The following is a 14858-nucleotide window of genomic DNA, read 5'->3' on the forward strand; positions in this document are numbered from 1 at the left end:
TCACTAAAATAAGGAGAATTGTCTGATCTTAAGCTTCATATTAACAAAACTTCATCATTAATCCAGTTTAACATCCATCACTGGTGAACCAGGCTGATGTGTACCTCAAATCAGGTCCATGTAAATGCTGTGAGATCCAATTTTTGGCTACACATCAATATCCAGAGTCCAGGATGCAGTATGGATCTCTGTTAAACCAAAATATCCCTGCTTTAAGCGGCTATTAGTCTGTTTTTCTCCTGCTCCTCTTAGAGCAGACAGCCGTGTTTTGTCACTCAACCTGGCTCAGCAATCGAGTTCGGCCCTAAAGTGCCATCAGTCATCAACTCTCTTGTGTGTGTACCTTCACCCTTTTGGGATGAATAGGTAAACTTGGCACCCATATGGAAAGTGTCAAAAAAGTACAGGTCAAATATTTGAGACCCTAACTCATTAATAACATTTAGCATAGCTGGCATCCAAACACAGGCCAGCCACAGTCAAGTGATGGGGCTCATGGACCGAGGATCCACTTTGCTCAGGACTAATTCTCCATAAACTGTCAACCTAATTTTCAGCAGCAATGAAATATGGAATATGGGAAGAAAAAACTAAACACTGACGATTCATCACTTTGAGATTAAAAAAAAGTAAAAATGATAAGTTTAAAGGCTCAAACCTGAGATAAAAAGACACATTTTCTTAGTTGAAAAGGTCAAAACATAAAGTAGAAGTTAAATTAATGTTTTTAAATGGCAAATATATGAGATAGAAAGTCAAAACCACAAGTTTGAATTAAATTTCAAATTGTGAGTCTAAAAGGTCAAATGTGGGATTTAAAATCAAGGTTAGGAGTTGAAAAGATCAAAACATGAGATAAAATTTTGATTAATGAGTTTAAAAGATCAAAATATGCCTTAAAAGTTAAGATAGTAAACTAAAAGGTTAAAATATGAGATAAGTAAAAATCATAAATGTAAGTCATAATTGTGAGACGCAAAATTGAAAATATTAAACGGAAACACAAAATGATTTATTTTCCCGCATTTCTGACTTTTTATCTAAGAATTGTATACTTCAAGTTTTCATGACTAAACAGGGATATTTTAAATAATTGAGGTTAAGTTTACATTTTTATACTGGAGGAAATCAGCCAGTTACGATTTAAATATGATGTGATCTTGCGGGCTGGGTATAAATGTGCCAGGAGCCAGATTTGGCCCCTGGGTCTTGAGTTTGACACCCTTTCCCTAACTGAACAGGACTGCTCACCGGAAATTACCTATTTGTTGGCTTTAAGTCACACACTTTGTTACTGACACGGTTGCTTTGAGCAATTGTCGAAGAATAATGGACCTAAATTACTTCTGATAATTGGTTACCATTATATATGTTATTGTTGTGCAAGCACGTTATCAAGTGTGATATAACAAGGTATGAGATTAAAACATTAAGTCTTAGCCTTGTTAAGAGCCAATCTTTCAGTCGAATGTGTGCTCATATTAAGGATCGTTCCATTCCAGCTATGTGGGGGTGTTACATGTCTATTTTTATATGGATTTGGCTGTTTACTACTAATAAATCGTGACTCATAGCTGATCTTTGTTTAAATATCAACTCCTTGTTACTTGTAATACAGTTCTGACAATAACTCACAGACTTTTCATCAATCTTCTTAGTGTGCGCATGAATAATTTTGAGGAGGACATTTTTTTCTGGGCCACTGGAGTGGTGGAATCTTAGCTGGCCTTTAAGTCTTTTCAGTTTCACATTAGCGTACTATGTCAGGAGAAAAATCTACACTGGGGCAAATGCTTTTGTTATTCCACTTGACAAGTGGCTTGGCCTACTACCTAGAAAATGGGTATCTTTTTGACTCAGGGAGATCTCGAAGGCTTTAAATCCTCTATATTATACAGCTGTAAGGTTACCAGAATGCAGTGAGAAGAAGGAGGGATAAAGTACTTTTATAAATTGTTCTAAGTCTAGAGGACATGGAGCATTATCTCCAGGGTTGCAATTAAGAATATGGACCAATTAAAAAAGCCCTTTGATGACACCAAAATTCAACCAATCAGATTTATTTATGAAAATCCTCTGTTGGGGCATCCCAGTGACGAGAATACAGATATACACTTAATGCGTGTTATGAATACTATTTGGTTGTGTTTACAGCTAGTTGTCAGTTATTTGGGGTTTGGTTTGAAATAAAAACTCAAACATGTAAGGCAGAGAAACAATTTAAATAAATAAAAGAACGTAACATATTTAAACAGTAAGGACTTTAAAATAGTCCATTTTCTTTTTCAAAATAACACAAAGGCCACTGAAAGAATATATAATGGCAATTTCTGAGGAATAACCCTTTAATACTGGGATTGTTTTTTTACTGTTTCTAGTGCTCAGCATGCTTTGTATGCTGTCTGACCAGCAGCTGTACCACGGGCTCTGTCTGGATGTAATCTCACTCTTTATCTCTCTCTAATCCTCTCTCTATTCTCACAGTAAGATCACTCGTAGCTATCTCGGGGCTGAAACAGCAATTCTTTCCTCTTGATTCCTTCTTCTTTTCTTTTATGTGTTCCTCATTTCACATTTTTTACTCTTTTGAAATAATCCCTTTCTTGTTTGGCCTCTTCTCCTTTACCTCATTCATTCCCCACCTCATGCTCTGATTCTTCTTTCTGTCTTTTGCCAGGGTCTCCGTTCAGAGATGAGATCACGCTGGCCATCCTCCAGCTGCAGGAGAATAACAGGCTGGAGATCCTGAAAAGGAGGTGGTGGGAGGGAGGCCAGTGTCCCAAAGAGGAGGACCACCGTGCCAAGGGTCAGTAGACCGCAGCTGTCTACCTCCTCTCCTGTCTTCTCTCTAATGTCCTCAGTAATAGTCTCCTCACTCCCTGCTACAGTCCAGCTAATGGCTAATGCCTAACCTAATGTCCTTGTGAAGGGTGCTTAGCACAATCTACTCTCCCAAATGTCTCCTGTTTGTCTCAGGTGGTGTTTAATGGGAATTTTATTAGAGAGAGTGTGGCCATTCACGTGTGTGAGAAACGTGCATGTGTGCCTGAATAAATTACAAAGACAATGAAACTGCCACAGCATTTATGCAGCGGCTGTCAAATGAAAACCTCTTAGGTTTTCACCAGTTTTAGTAACTCAGGGAGAAAAAAGAGGCATCACACCTTTCTTTTCAGCGTCATTGAGCTTTATCAGCACCGTGTATCTCAAGTGTTTTAAGGCTCTTTAATTCTGGCATTTACTCTACCACTCTATCATGGGCTATTTAAATTTTTTAATCCATTCCAGAGAGCACTCCAGCGAGTTATAATTGCACTTACATTAAGCTGAGATATTTGCAAGAGGCGGGTTATAAAAAGAACAGTCAAAATTGAAGCTGAGGAGTCTGAGAAATCCAGATTTTTGCTCCGAGTATGAGTTAAACACTAAGACCAATGTGCCTTTAACTCTCAGTGTGTTGCTGAATTGTATGTTGGCTTTTTGATGCCTTCAAAACTTTCAGTTCTTTGTGCTCTGAAGTAGTTTTGTCTTTATTGTTTTGACAGTTGATGGCACAAAGTATCAAAGCTTTTAATGAGAAGAGATTCTTAATATTGCTGTGAGCAAGACAGGTGCTTAAACATACAACATACATACATTATCAAATACTTGGTTCTCAGGTATTGATAGATACTGTTGGACATTTTAAGTGTCATCCAAGTTTTGATTTTTGGTATTATTAAAAGCCTACTTCCTACTAGATCAGACACTCTGGATGTTTTTTTTTAATTCTTTTAAAGACATCATGATAAATGCAACTTTTCCACCTTTTTAGTGAGTTACAGTAGAGGATTTGTACCACTCCTGTGTTTTACAAGTGAGATGCCACTGTCAGCGGGTAGCTTACTTAGCTAAGCATGAAAAATGAAAAAGAAAATAAGTGAGTGGTTAAATCATAACAGAGCAAGTCTGAGTTCTAAAAGGATTAATTAATTAGTTTTCTTTTGTCCATAAATTTATCAAGTTTTTCAAAGAAAGTATACAATGGCAAAAGAACTTAATACTCCAAACTATTCATTCTACCACTTAAGGAGGCTTTTGCCTTGAATAAAATATAGCATCTATTTGACACACAAACCTTTGAAAAAATAAGAATAACCAAATGAAAAATTATTAAACTGGTGGAAAGAGGAGTTGGCTGTGTCATGTTAACATGGAGCTCAGTTACGATGTAATGGGCCAGTGCCACCCCAGGAAGTAAACTACATATCACAAGCCCAACAGGCAGCCTTCATTGTTGTTCTCTATCAATCAGTGCAGCCAAACAGTAAATCAAAATCTTGCCAAGGCCTGTCAGGGGAAGAGCAAAAACATATTCTCCACCAAGAAGAGCTTTCAGTGTAGTTCTTTGGTCTTCTTTTAATAAAGAAATGTCCAGTTCTGATCAGACAGCTGCTATCCTGCATCCATGCTTATCTTTTTATTGGCCACCTTTGTTAACAGTCTTGCAGTTGCCAGTAGTTACCACCTAGTTCTGGTCAAATGACACTGATTGGCCTGGTAATTCCCTGACCAGGCACAAATGTTTCAGATTGAAGATGGATCCGCCTTATGACAGACTTGGAATCCAACAAATCTTTCAGCTTCGTATGACTAAGCTAAACAAACAGCTTTATATTTGTGTATCACACATAAGATAGTATCTGTCTTCTACTATAAGTCCAAGCAAAGAATAAAAAAAAAACCCAAAAAAACAAAAAACAAAGGACAACTATAACTTCTGAAATTAACTTTTATCCTAAGTTGAGCTACACAAAAGCTATCCTAGATTTTCAATTTCCCTTCAGGTTCTATTGGAATTTTATGGGAATAAGAATTTTTCTTTTAGTTAGTACCTGCTATAAAACTTAGACACTCAAGTTTGGGTTATTCAGTTTTTAATTACCCCAAAAATACTTCTTCTCACCAATCAATCCCTGCTTGCAATAATAGTGATGCACCACTCTGCTGCTGCTGGCAAAGCATGACCTCCCCCACCCAAGCCACCTCCTTTATAGCTTCGAGCTTGTTGCACCCTAATAGTCACATTCAACCTACTATGGATTAATTGCTTCTGAAATAATTTTATTGTTTTCAGTACACATTGTTATGAATGTGTCTATCCATATGGGTGTTTCTACTGTATGTGCTACCTTGGAAGTCAAAACTTGCTGCTTGACTAACCCAGGGAGCATCTTTTGAGCAGAACCTTCTCTGCCAAGTAAAACTGTATATCCATTTTACAATAAAATGGTAAAAAGGTATGAAAAACATATACTGTTTGACAGTTTTAGATGCATTATACTTTCTAAATATAAGTCAGAGAGAAGTGTTTTTTTCTGCACGTTTATGCTCACATTTGTCCTTATGGCCTCTCTACTTCCAGGTCTGGGCATGGAAAACATTGGGGGCATCTTTGTGGTGCTGATCTGTGGCCTCATCATTGCCGTGTTTGTGGCCATAATGGAGTTTGTGTGGTCGACACGCCGCTCGGCAGAGACCGATGAGGTATGCCCCCATACCTGCCCTCGCCGACCCCACAGACACACCCCAGTAGGTTCCCATGGCATCCCGCCAACCCTTTAAATTCTGATGTTTTGTGAGTGTGAGAGCGAATAAGTGGGTAGACTTTTCAGCTTTTGCCTCCATTTCTTTGTGTTTGTCCGTCTTGTGTGTGCTGTTACATTTGAGGTTATGTGCATGTGAGATGAGAGGAATGTCCAAGTATGCGGCACTGAACTGCTGTAGTGTCCAATATGTTAACAACACAGAGATTTTACTTTGCATGCCCTGCCTGTTTCGGAGTCAGTGTGCCCTTATTCTGTGTTTAACAGCAAGTGTTTGTGAGCTAAACTTGATGGTACGGATAAGCAATATTGAGAAATGCCAATATTTGCTTGCATAAAGAAGTAGTGTGATCTTTTTCCCTGGCATTAAATGTCATGATGTATCTTCTTTTACATGCCTCACATGTACGCTGGTATTCTTCGTTTCCATTCTTGGATTACCTCTCACCCATGTCACCGTTTGTCTCCCTCTATCTCTCTCAAACACAAACTCCTCCATCAGTGTCTGTTCTCCGATAATGAGTACTGTTTCTGTTTATGTGAGCACATGAATTTTTATTATGATTTAATGAGAATGTCGTTTGTCTGTAGTTGACATGTTGATGCATTTTGTCCTTCGTGTGTGCAAATTATAGTAGTGGCGATGATGAAAAAAGATTTGTGGGTGTGTGCACAGCTGCTGTATGCGTGAGTGTGCCTTTCTGTATGTGCACCTGAGTCTGAAGGCCTGCCTGTTTGTTCATAGTGCATAGTGCCATGATGAAGTGCCCATGAACTAAACAACATTTTGGTGTTCAGTGTGTTTGGATTGTAATAACTCTCTCTGCTCCTTGGATATTCTCCCATTTCTATCCATCTCTACGTCCCGCCCCGTCACCTCCTCTTCTCTCTCTTCAAACCATCCCTCCATCTGTTGATCTCTGTGCCCTCGCTTCTTTTGTGACCTCTTTTGTTTACCATGCCTTACTGTGTCTGTTCTCTCTGCCTTGTTCCTGCCTTGTTCTTTTTGTTTTGCTTTTCCTTTCAATTTCCTTGTTTCTCCTCCGCTCTCCTATTTATGTACTGCCTTACCACTGTCTTGTTCTGCTGCCTGCCTACTTTGTGTCCTTGGCGTCCTTCCTTCCCTTCCGTCTGTCCTCCCTCCTTCGTTGACCCTTCTAGGTGTCTGTCTGTCGGGAAATGATCACAGAGTTTCGAAACGCCGTCTCCTGTAAGAAGAGCTCCCGTATGCGCCGCCGTCGGCCCCTCAGCAGCTCGGCAGCCCTGCGCCACCCCACACGCATCGCTCTGGGAGCCCCTCGGCCGCTCCGCTTGGTGCGGGAGATGCGCCTCAGCAACGGGAAACTCTACAGTGGAGTCGGCCCACTGACAGGTGGAGCTGGAGGTGGAGGAGGTGGGGCAGGAGGGACAAGCCCCACTGACCTGGGACCAGGGCCCCAGCGGATCTTGGATGATCCCCTAGGGGCCAACACCACCCCTCCTCCACCTGCCCCGACCCCTGTGATGCTGCCTGCTCGCAGCTGCACCCATGTGCGGATCTGCCAGGAGTGCCGGAGGATCCAGAGCCTGAGATCAGGCACCAGTTTAGGGTCAACCACAACCAGAATACCACCCTCATCAGCACCCCTGCCCAGGCTACCCCCACCCCCGCCCCAATCCTCATCCAACACAGACAGTGAAGGCGGAGGGGGCCCTAGTCCGAGACGGCTACATCACAGCCCTCCACCTCACACGCCCCGACCTATCCCGCCCCCACAGAACAACACTACAGACCTGCTGGTAGACCAGGACTGAGACGCAGTGGGCGGCGTGAGGAGGAGCCACAGATGAGGTGATGGAGGAACATTTGTGCTGCTGAGAGAAACTCTGAGAGAGATGGAGGGAATAAAAGGTAAACTCTGTGAGTGAATAAAAAATGAGATGACCTTTTAAAAGAATAAACAGGAAAAACTGTTAACCTTCTCCAGATGAGCCTGAGGCCAACAGAAACACAAGTGGCCTCAAACTGGCTGTGAGACGGTCGTCAGCAAATCTTTTAAGATCGACTCGGAGGAACAGTTCAGTCTGGACAAATCTGAGTGGAACGCACATGACCTGACGATGGATTCAGCTTCCCTCCTTTTCCTCTCCTCACTCCCCTCTCTCTTCACCTTTAGATTGAGGGTGCTGAATGATACGTACCCCCTCTAGTAAAATGAAGCCTTGTTGGAGGACATACTGTATCCGTATGTGATTTAAAACTAAGCAACTAAAAGACTTCCAGAGAATTATTTCCTGTTGTTTTTTTCTTTTTGTCTTTTTCTTGTTTTGTTACCATTGTTCAAAGTGGGAGTTAAAATACAGACTATGTGTGACAATATGGTGGATTATAACATAATAAGGAACATGATGTTTTGTGCCCCTCCCTTGTTTTTAAGCGGTTTCAAAGATAGAGGCTGAAGGCAAAACAATGCAAACGCTAGCAGAGAGAACAGTCCGTCTGCCTTTCTTTACACTGTATATGTTGTATGTTGAAATATGTGCTTCCTGTAGGTCTGTCTGTTTCTGTGAGGAGGAACATGTACCCAGCAACAGCACCCGACTACAAATGTAAGATAATCAGACAGCAACAAAAAGAGGAAAGAGGGAGACAGAGACAGAGTGAGAGAGCAAGAGGCTTTGAAATGTGAAATTAATGTCCCTCGTTATCCTGGTAACGCTTGCCAAGCTTTTACTTCTTTTTCACCTCCGTTCACACAGCCTGGAAGAGATAGAGAGCGGGCGAGGCAGAGGCAAGGCAAGATAGAGAGAAACAGAAAGGGAGGAGATAGAAAGAGGCAAAGAGTGAAAAGGACACTAGCGAATCTGAATGAGAAATCCCTAACTGAACTACTTCCATTATTAGATCTGTCCTGATCTGTTAATTCTGGGCATCTTTTAAGGGGCTTGTTAATGCGCCAGCAAGGCTGTAGCTACAGCTTCTTCTCGTCTCTCCATTTAACACACAGACTTGGCCGTCCACAGCACAGACTCCTGCCAGAGTGATAGACTCAACACAGCCTTGTCAATACTGTCTCAAGCTTTTGATCGCCTAATTACTCCCCTCGGTGGCTGGGGACTCATTCAGGAGGGGGGGCTGAACACAGGGAAACATGCTGATAAATAGATTTAGAAGAAATGCGCGTTTCTCACTCTGACTGGGAAGAAATCTGCTCTCTTTTAATTTATAAGTTACAGCCCTAATGTTGTGTAAAACCGCAACCGAGCCATCTAAACACTAGTATATTAGCAGTGATGCTTAAAGAGAATACACTGGTGGATGTGCAAGTCTTAGCCCTTCAACTTTAAACTGTGTACACTTTGGGGGATAATTCAAGCATACCAAAAAGAGTTCTCTTCATCCAAAATAGACTTTACTTTCAAAACAAGTTTCCCAAACTTGCTTTAGAGTTCTGCTCTTGGTTACACCAGCTGTGTGTAAGTTCAAACAGAGCCTAGTTTAAACGTAAGTTCTTAGCTACTTTACATTCTACTAAGATATAAGGTGTTGCACTGGCTTAGATTGTTTCAACGTTAGGCCTAAGTTATAACTTAGATATTACACCTACCTCCTATTAGGTGTCAACCTGACACGCCAAATCGACTGTTTCACATTGATCTGGGAAAGCTCCCACAGAAAGCATTTTGGAAAGGCAGGACTTCTCAAAAATATTCTTGCAAGGTGACAGCCTACCGCTGCCATAGCTGTGAATGATGGAGCTCTTCGATGATTAAATTTGTGCCAAGGCTGGTTGGGAGACATGCAAAAACATCTTCTCTGCCGAGACAAATTTTTGGTTTGTGTCTTTGTACTTGTTTCAAGGAAAATGTGGTCAAGTTCTGATTAAACTGCCGATTTCCTACAGCTACCTCCGTGCTAAAAGCTACCGCAGAAGCAGCCATTGAATACACCAGCAATCCTGTACCGAAGCAGGCCAGGAGAAGAGTGAAAAACATCTTTTCTGTCATGAAGAGCTTTCAGAGTGGCTCTTTTCTCTTCTTTTAATAAGGAAATGTTTCAGAGAAAACCGCTGCTGTGGCTACGTCCAAGCTAATCATCCCCACTAGCTTACAACCACTCACAGGACAACTAGCCACCACTAGGGTAGGGAATCACGAGTGGCCCCACGATACAATATTATTATGATACTTGGGTCACGATTCAATATTACTGCGATTTTTAACATTTTGCAATACAGTGAGTATTACAATATATTGCGTTACATTGCCATCTATACCATTTTGTCAACTGTTGAGCTGATTTGGCATTAGTCCTACCCTCATGTTTGTGGTCTTTCTGCAGTATTTTATTTTCATGAGCACTTATTGCAAACCTCATGTGTCATGTCTATCTCATTCATGCCCTGTTTACACTCCTAATGTCCTTCCCCTTGTGCTGTCATGTTTGTTGTACTAACCTTCTCCTTCTGTATGACCTTCACCTCTGCCGACCTCATTGGACAAAAAAATTGATGTTATTTTTCCATTAGAATTTAGTTTTAAAAAAAGATACTTGGTGGAGGAGATGATACAATAATCGGCAGACAAAATATTGTGATACTATGCTGTATCGATTTTTTCTCCCACCCCTAGCCACCACCCTGTAACTCTCTCAAACTCATGCTGAAGCAGGTCGGCAGAAGAGCAAAAAACATCTTTTCTAACATGCAAAGCTTTAAGTGTTGTTTTTACTCTTTATATCATACAGAAATGTGGTCCAGTTCTGATAAAACTGCTGCTACATTGTAGCTACATCCAAGCTAATTACTGCACTGGAGGCAGCCATTGCGATCGGCTAGTACAACTACATTCTGTATTTTATACTGGCTCCAAGTTTAGGCTGTAGGCTTTAGTAATCACCTAGAGAAATTTCTTTGTCATATTTTTTATTTATGCTTGGCACTGTTTGATGGCTAATTTCAGTTAGCATAAGTTATCCTTAGCCGTTAGCCTGTTTAGAGACAATTCAACACGAGAGGCAGCATTGTGACAAACACTAGGTTGAAAAATCCTTTTCATTGATTGGTTACATGAAGTCATATCTGCAACAGTATTTTGTTAAGTTTGGACATAAAGCTCTACTAGTTAAAATCGATACGTCTTTGTGGTGCAACCAAACAGTGACACAACTTATGATAAAACATAACTAGTTTAGTGTGGACTTTAAACCATAACTTAAGACAGAACTTATGAATTGCTGGTGCAACAGGCTGCTGTCCTGTTACAAGAAACATAAAAATAATCAGGCTGCTGGTATTCTACTTTTTCCCATCTTGAAAAAATGTGGCAAAAAGGCTAAAATAAAGATAGGCTTGTGACCAATAAGCATCCAAAGCCTAATGAAGCTACAGTGGTTTTAAACTCTTTTCCTTTGACACTTTTTCCCCTCATAAAAACAGGTGAAAACTCCTCATTTTCTCGTCTGTTGTTATCAACTTTGAACCTGAACTAGCTACAGCTAGAGTATTACCTTTCTAAAGACACCTTGTTTGTGCTTGTACTCCAAATAATTCAAACATAGCATTCAAATAAATTGGGCATTGCTGGATAGGCATTTTTAACAAAATGTACCCAGAACTCTAAGGAGTTTGCAACACTGAAGCAGATTAGTGGATCCAGTTAAAATGTTTGTGCTATAATGGGTAGGTAATAAAAATCAATAAATCATTGTTAGATTGCTGATAGGAGCTGTTGTGTCATCACTGAAGATTATCTTCTACATGCTTTTTACTGTCCACACAGACTTTTTTTTGCCTGCATACACCAACGCCCACTGATGCGTGATTGGTCAGTACAGCTCTGATTACAAACAGAAACCAGAGCTCCTCTGATGCTGACACTCCAAACCTCAGACAACAGATTCTACATTTCTATGTAAAATCTGTAAATACAGATTACTCACTACATAAATGGTTTGCTAAAATAAATCAAATTATTGCACTTTTAAGGTATTATTTTCTTAATAAACCACAGTGTCCACCTGTTTTGAACAAGTTAAAAGCAGAAACAAAAGACATTTTTGGGGCTTAAGGCTAATGAAAATATGGAGAAGTACTGAGACAAAGCAACGCTTTGATTCTGGCCATCTTGTGAATTTGGTAACCAGAAAAACATCACCAGCCCTACTCTAAGTCTTTATTTGTAATCCTTTGCCCTGCCATAATTGCTCATATGTAGGCAGATCAATTATCCAAATAGAATAAAGTGCTTGTTCAGAATTTTAGTAAACAGATCAGATCAGTTTCAGGCCCAAACAACAGACTTATTTACACAAATTCATGACTCATAACGGGTGTCACATTGGGTTACTGCAGCATGATTTCAACTACAAAACCTCCCCAGTATTGCCTCAATATGATGCAGCTATAATCTGTCATACAAGACTTCTCCCCTTGTCAGAAAATGTTACTATCAAACAATCTGAACTGTGTGATATCTCCTCATTCTTTTTTAAACTAGCCCATCATCTCTCAACTGTATGTATTTTTGAGTTGACATCATTATCAGCTGCTGTATTAGCATTTCCTGCACTGCAGGTCACTGACTCATCAGTGCCTCAGCATTCATTCAATCAGTTACCTAATCACTTCCCAAAAAATGCACAGTAGAGTGACTCACTACTCACTGAACAAGTGGCGATTATATATACACACCCTAGCTGTAAGTGTACTTCAACTTTAGCTCAGTTTGTTTGAGGAGAAAGCTGATGTTCCAGATTTGAAGCTTAAATGTTACATTTTAATGGCGGTGTTACTGACTTTCCATAGTCCTGTTCAGTGTCAGTGTTTGCTTTTTGTAAGTCTGTTTCTCAGTGAATGTAATGCCTATAGCTCTTGATTCTCAAATCTTGAAAGTCAACTTTTCCAACGTCCTACACTTAAAGATGTGTTCTTTCCCTTTTCCACTTTTTGGTGCTGTTTTTGAATGTCAACCCTGACCTGTTTTTTTAACCATTATTTCTGTTTTTAACAACCTAAAGACATCGAGTTGTATCCTACGAAACATAGTGAGGAAATTCAGAGTGACGAACAAAGCTCAGTGTTTTACATCACTGACTTTGGTACAGGAGATTGGGGATTCAGCTCCTGGTCTAGGCATTATCAGTATCCAGTGTGGGCCCTTGGGCATAGTCCTTAATGCCATGAACACCTGTCTCGTTCAAATGTATGTTGTTTTGGACAAAGCGTCTGCTAAATGACATAGTAACACCGACATGATTCGTCATTTGCTTCCCAACATTAAATAGTTATTCAAAGTTGGAGAGGTAGCATGGAAACCAGTAGAAGTCTTGATACATCCATAGATTTTTATTTTACTCCATTTTCCCCTCATAACAAGTATATTTTAGTTGTTTTTTTAAACCTCAGCTCATTTATCTTGATATTTCAGTATAACAATTCTGGTTTACCCATCATACTGACTTATTTTCTCCAGAGTCAGGAAAAAAATTAAGTCTTTATCATGGAAAATCAGCATTGCTGTCCTGTAAAAATAAGATAAATAAGTCGTGATCTCAAGAAAACAACAAAAGTTATACAGAATATCATGGGAAAGAGAGTAGAAATATAACATGTATGGATGCATGCCTTCTGAAGCCAGGTGTTTGCGGTGCGATTTCAAGCTGACTCTGAAAGTCAGTGCTTATTGTGTGACCATGCTCAGTCATATGACCAAAACATCAAACATGCCAGAAACTCATATGACCAGTCAGAAGCAGGTGATCGGTTGTGGTAGGCCATCGTATCACATTGCACAACAAACGGAGCACGGTCTCACTACAAAACCAGCCATGTGACTCAAAACTTATGACTGAATCAGCTTGAAATTGCTCTGCTGTATGAAAATGTACATTTATGATGTATTTGTTGACCCATTTCACTCCAGATAACGGCTGATAACTTTGATGGGACACTTTCTGCTCTGTCTTTGAATGGTTCCTGCAAGCAGAGAAGGCATGGATTTATTATGTCTTTTTTTTCCTCTTTTTTTGTTTATAACACTGACAAAACAGGTGTCAACCCCTTCCCACAAGCAGTCATAGCTTACATGCTCATAAAAAGAGACAAACAACAAAGTAATCTGATTCCTTTCTTCTTTAAAGGTTGTACACCCACTGGTTGTTTTTGTCGTCTGTCTTCAGAGTCTGGTGTGTAAAAAATCACTAACTTTATACGTAACAGTATCACAGAGTCAACAGGTGTCTATCAACAGCTTTAAATCAACTGAAAGCATTTATTAGCTGCAGAGCATTATCAAGGAGAGGCAAAGTAAAGCCAAAATATCACATGTCTGAATATGAAAGATAAGGGAGGGTCACAAAACAGATGGGGTGTCTGAACGCTCACCCCACAAAGCAAACCCTTTTTTGTTTACTTTTCTGTTCTTTTCTTTGGTATTTTTTCATATTTCTATACTAGTGCTAAATGGATTATTAAAACTGATGATGAATATTATGATTAAATTGTTGTTATTATTCCTAATGAAGAGCAGGAGGTTCTATAGTGAATCGGTGGGTGATGGGTGGATGTGGGGAATGCTGGGATGAAGGTGAGAGACAATGTTCTTCAGAGAGACTGCCCTGTTGTTCAAACCTATAGACACGCAGACTTCTTTTGGAATAAAAAACATTCAAACATCCCACAGTGACTCTGGTTTTTACTGAGTTTTTCCTTTTGTATCTGAGTTTTATGATTTAGTAAAAAAAACTTTCACCATGTCAGGGATGGAAGCAGAACTCAAAGTTACCATGCTACAGCTAACAAAGAGCCGTCACATGCTGGCACTTTGGGTCCTCACTGAACGCTTTTGGTTATTCAAAAGAGGGTTGCTTGCACCATGCTTGCAAGGATTCTAGCTCTGTGGATCCCATGTTTGCTCATCCAGCTGATGTCTGCCCTTTATTCTGGTACAAAGAGTGTTGTGAAGTGTAGCGGCTCCACTTCTGACTTCCTCCCAGTTGATTCTGGAGTGACGCGGGGTGCATCTTAGCCCCTACGCTCTTCAGTACCTGTATGAACTGAATAATGGGATGGGTAACAAGGGCAGCAAACTGTGGAATGTCATTGGTCCACTGATCTGGATTTTGCTGATGACACTGTGATTCCTTCGGAGACTGTAGATGTCCTTGTGGGGGCTCTTAACTTGCTGAGTGAGGAGGCTGAAGTGTTGGTAATGCACATCTCCTGTGCCAAAACAAAGATCCAGTTATTTGGGGATGCCTTGGATGCTGCCAGCTAAACTGTGTCTGTGAAGGGT

The 14858-nt window shown here is 40.3% G+C and overlaps 1 protein-coding gene across 1 annotated transcript in view; it reads left to right on the top strand.

Moving 5' to 3' along the window:
- grik5 (glutamate receptor, ionotropic, kainate 5) overlaps nucleotides 1–14603 on the top strand; it is a 163959-nt gene extending 149356 nt beyond the window's left edge. Inside the window, exons 21-23 of the mRNA XM_041793374.1 lie at nucleotides 2678–2806; nucleotides 5405–5571; nucleotides 6747–14603. Of these exons, the coding sequence (XP_041649308.1) occupies nucleotides 2678–2806; nucleotides 5405–5571; nucleotides 6747–7379 (929 nt within the window). The 3' untranslated portion in view covers nucleotides 7380–14603. The remainder of the gene's footprint in view (nucleotides 1–2677; nucleotides 2807–5404; nucleotides 5572–6746) is intronic.
- Nucleotides 14604–14858: the final 255 nt, after the last annotated feature.

This window comes from Cheilinus undulatus, linkage group 8 (assembly GCF_018320785.1).
Source record: "Cheilinus undulatus linkage group 8, ASM1832078v1, whole genome shotgun sequence".
Classification (NCBI taxonomy): domain Eukaryota; kingdom Metazoa; phylum Chordata; class Actinopteri; order Labriformes; family Labridae; genus Cheilinus; species Cheilinus undulatus.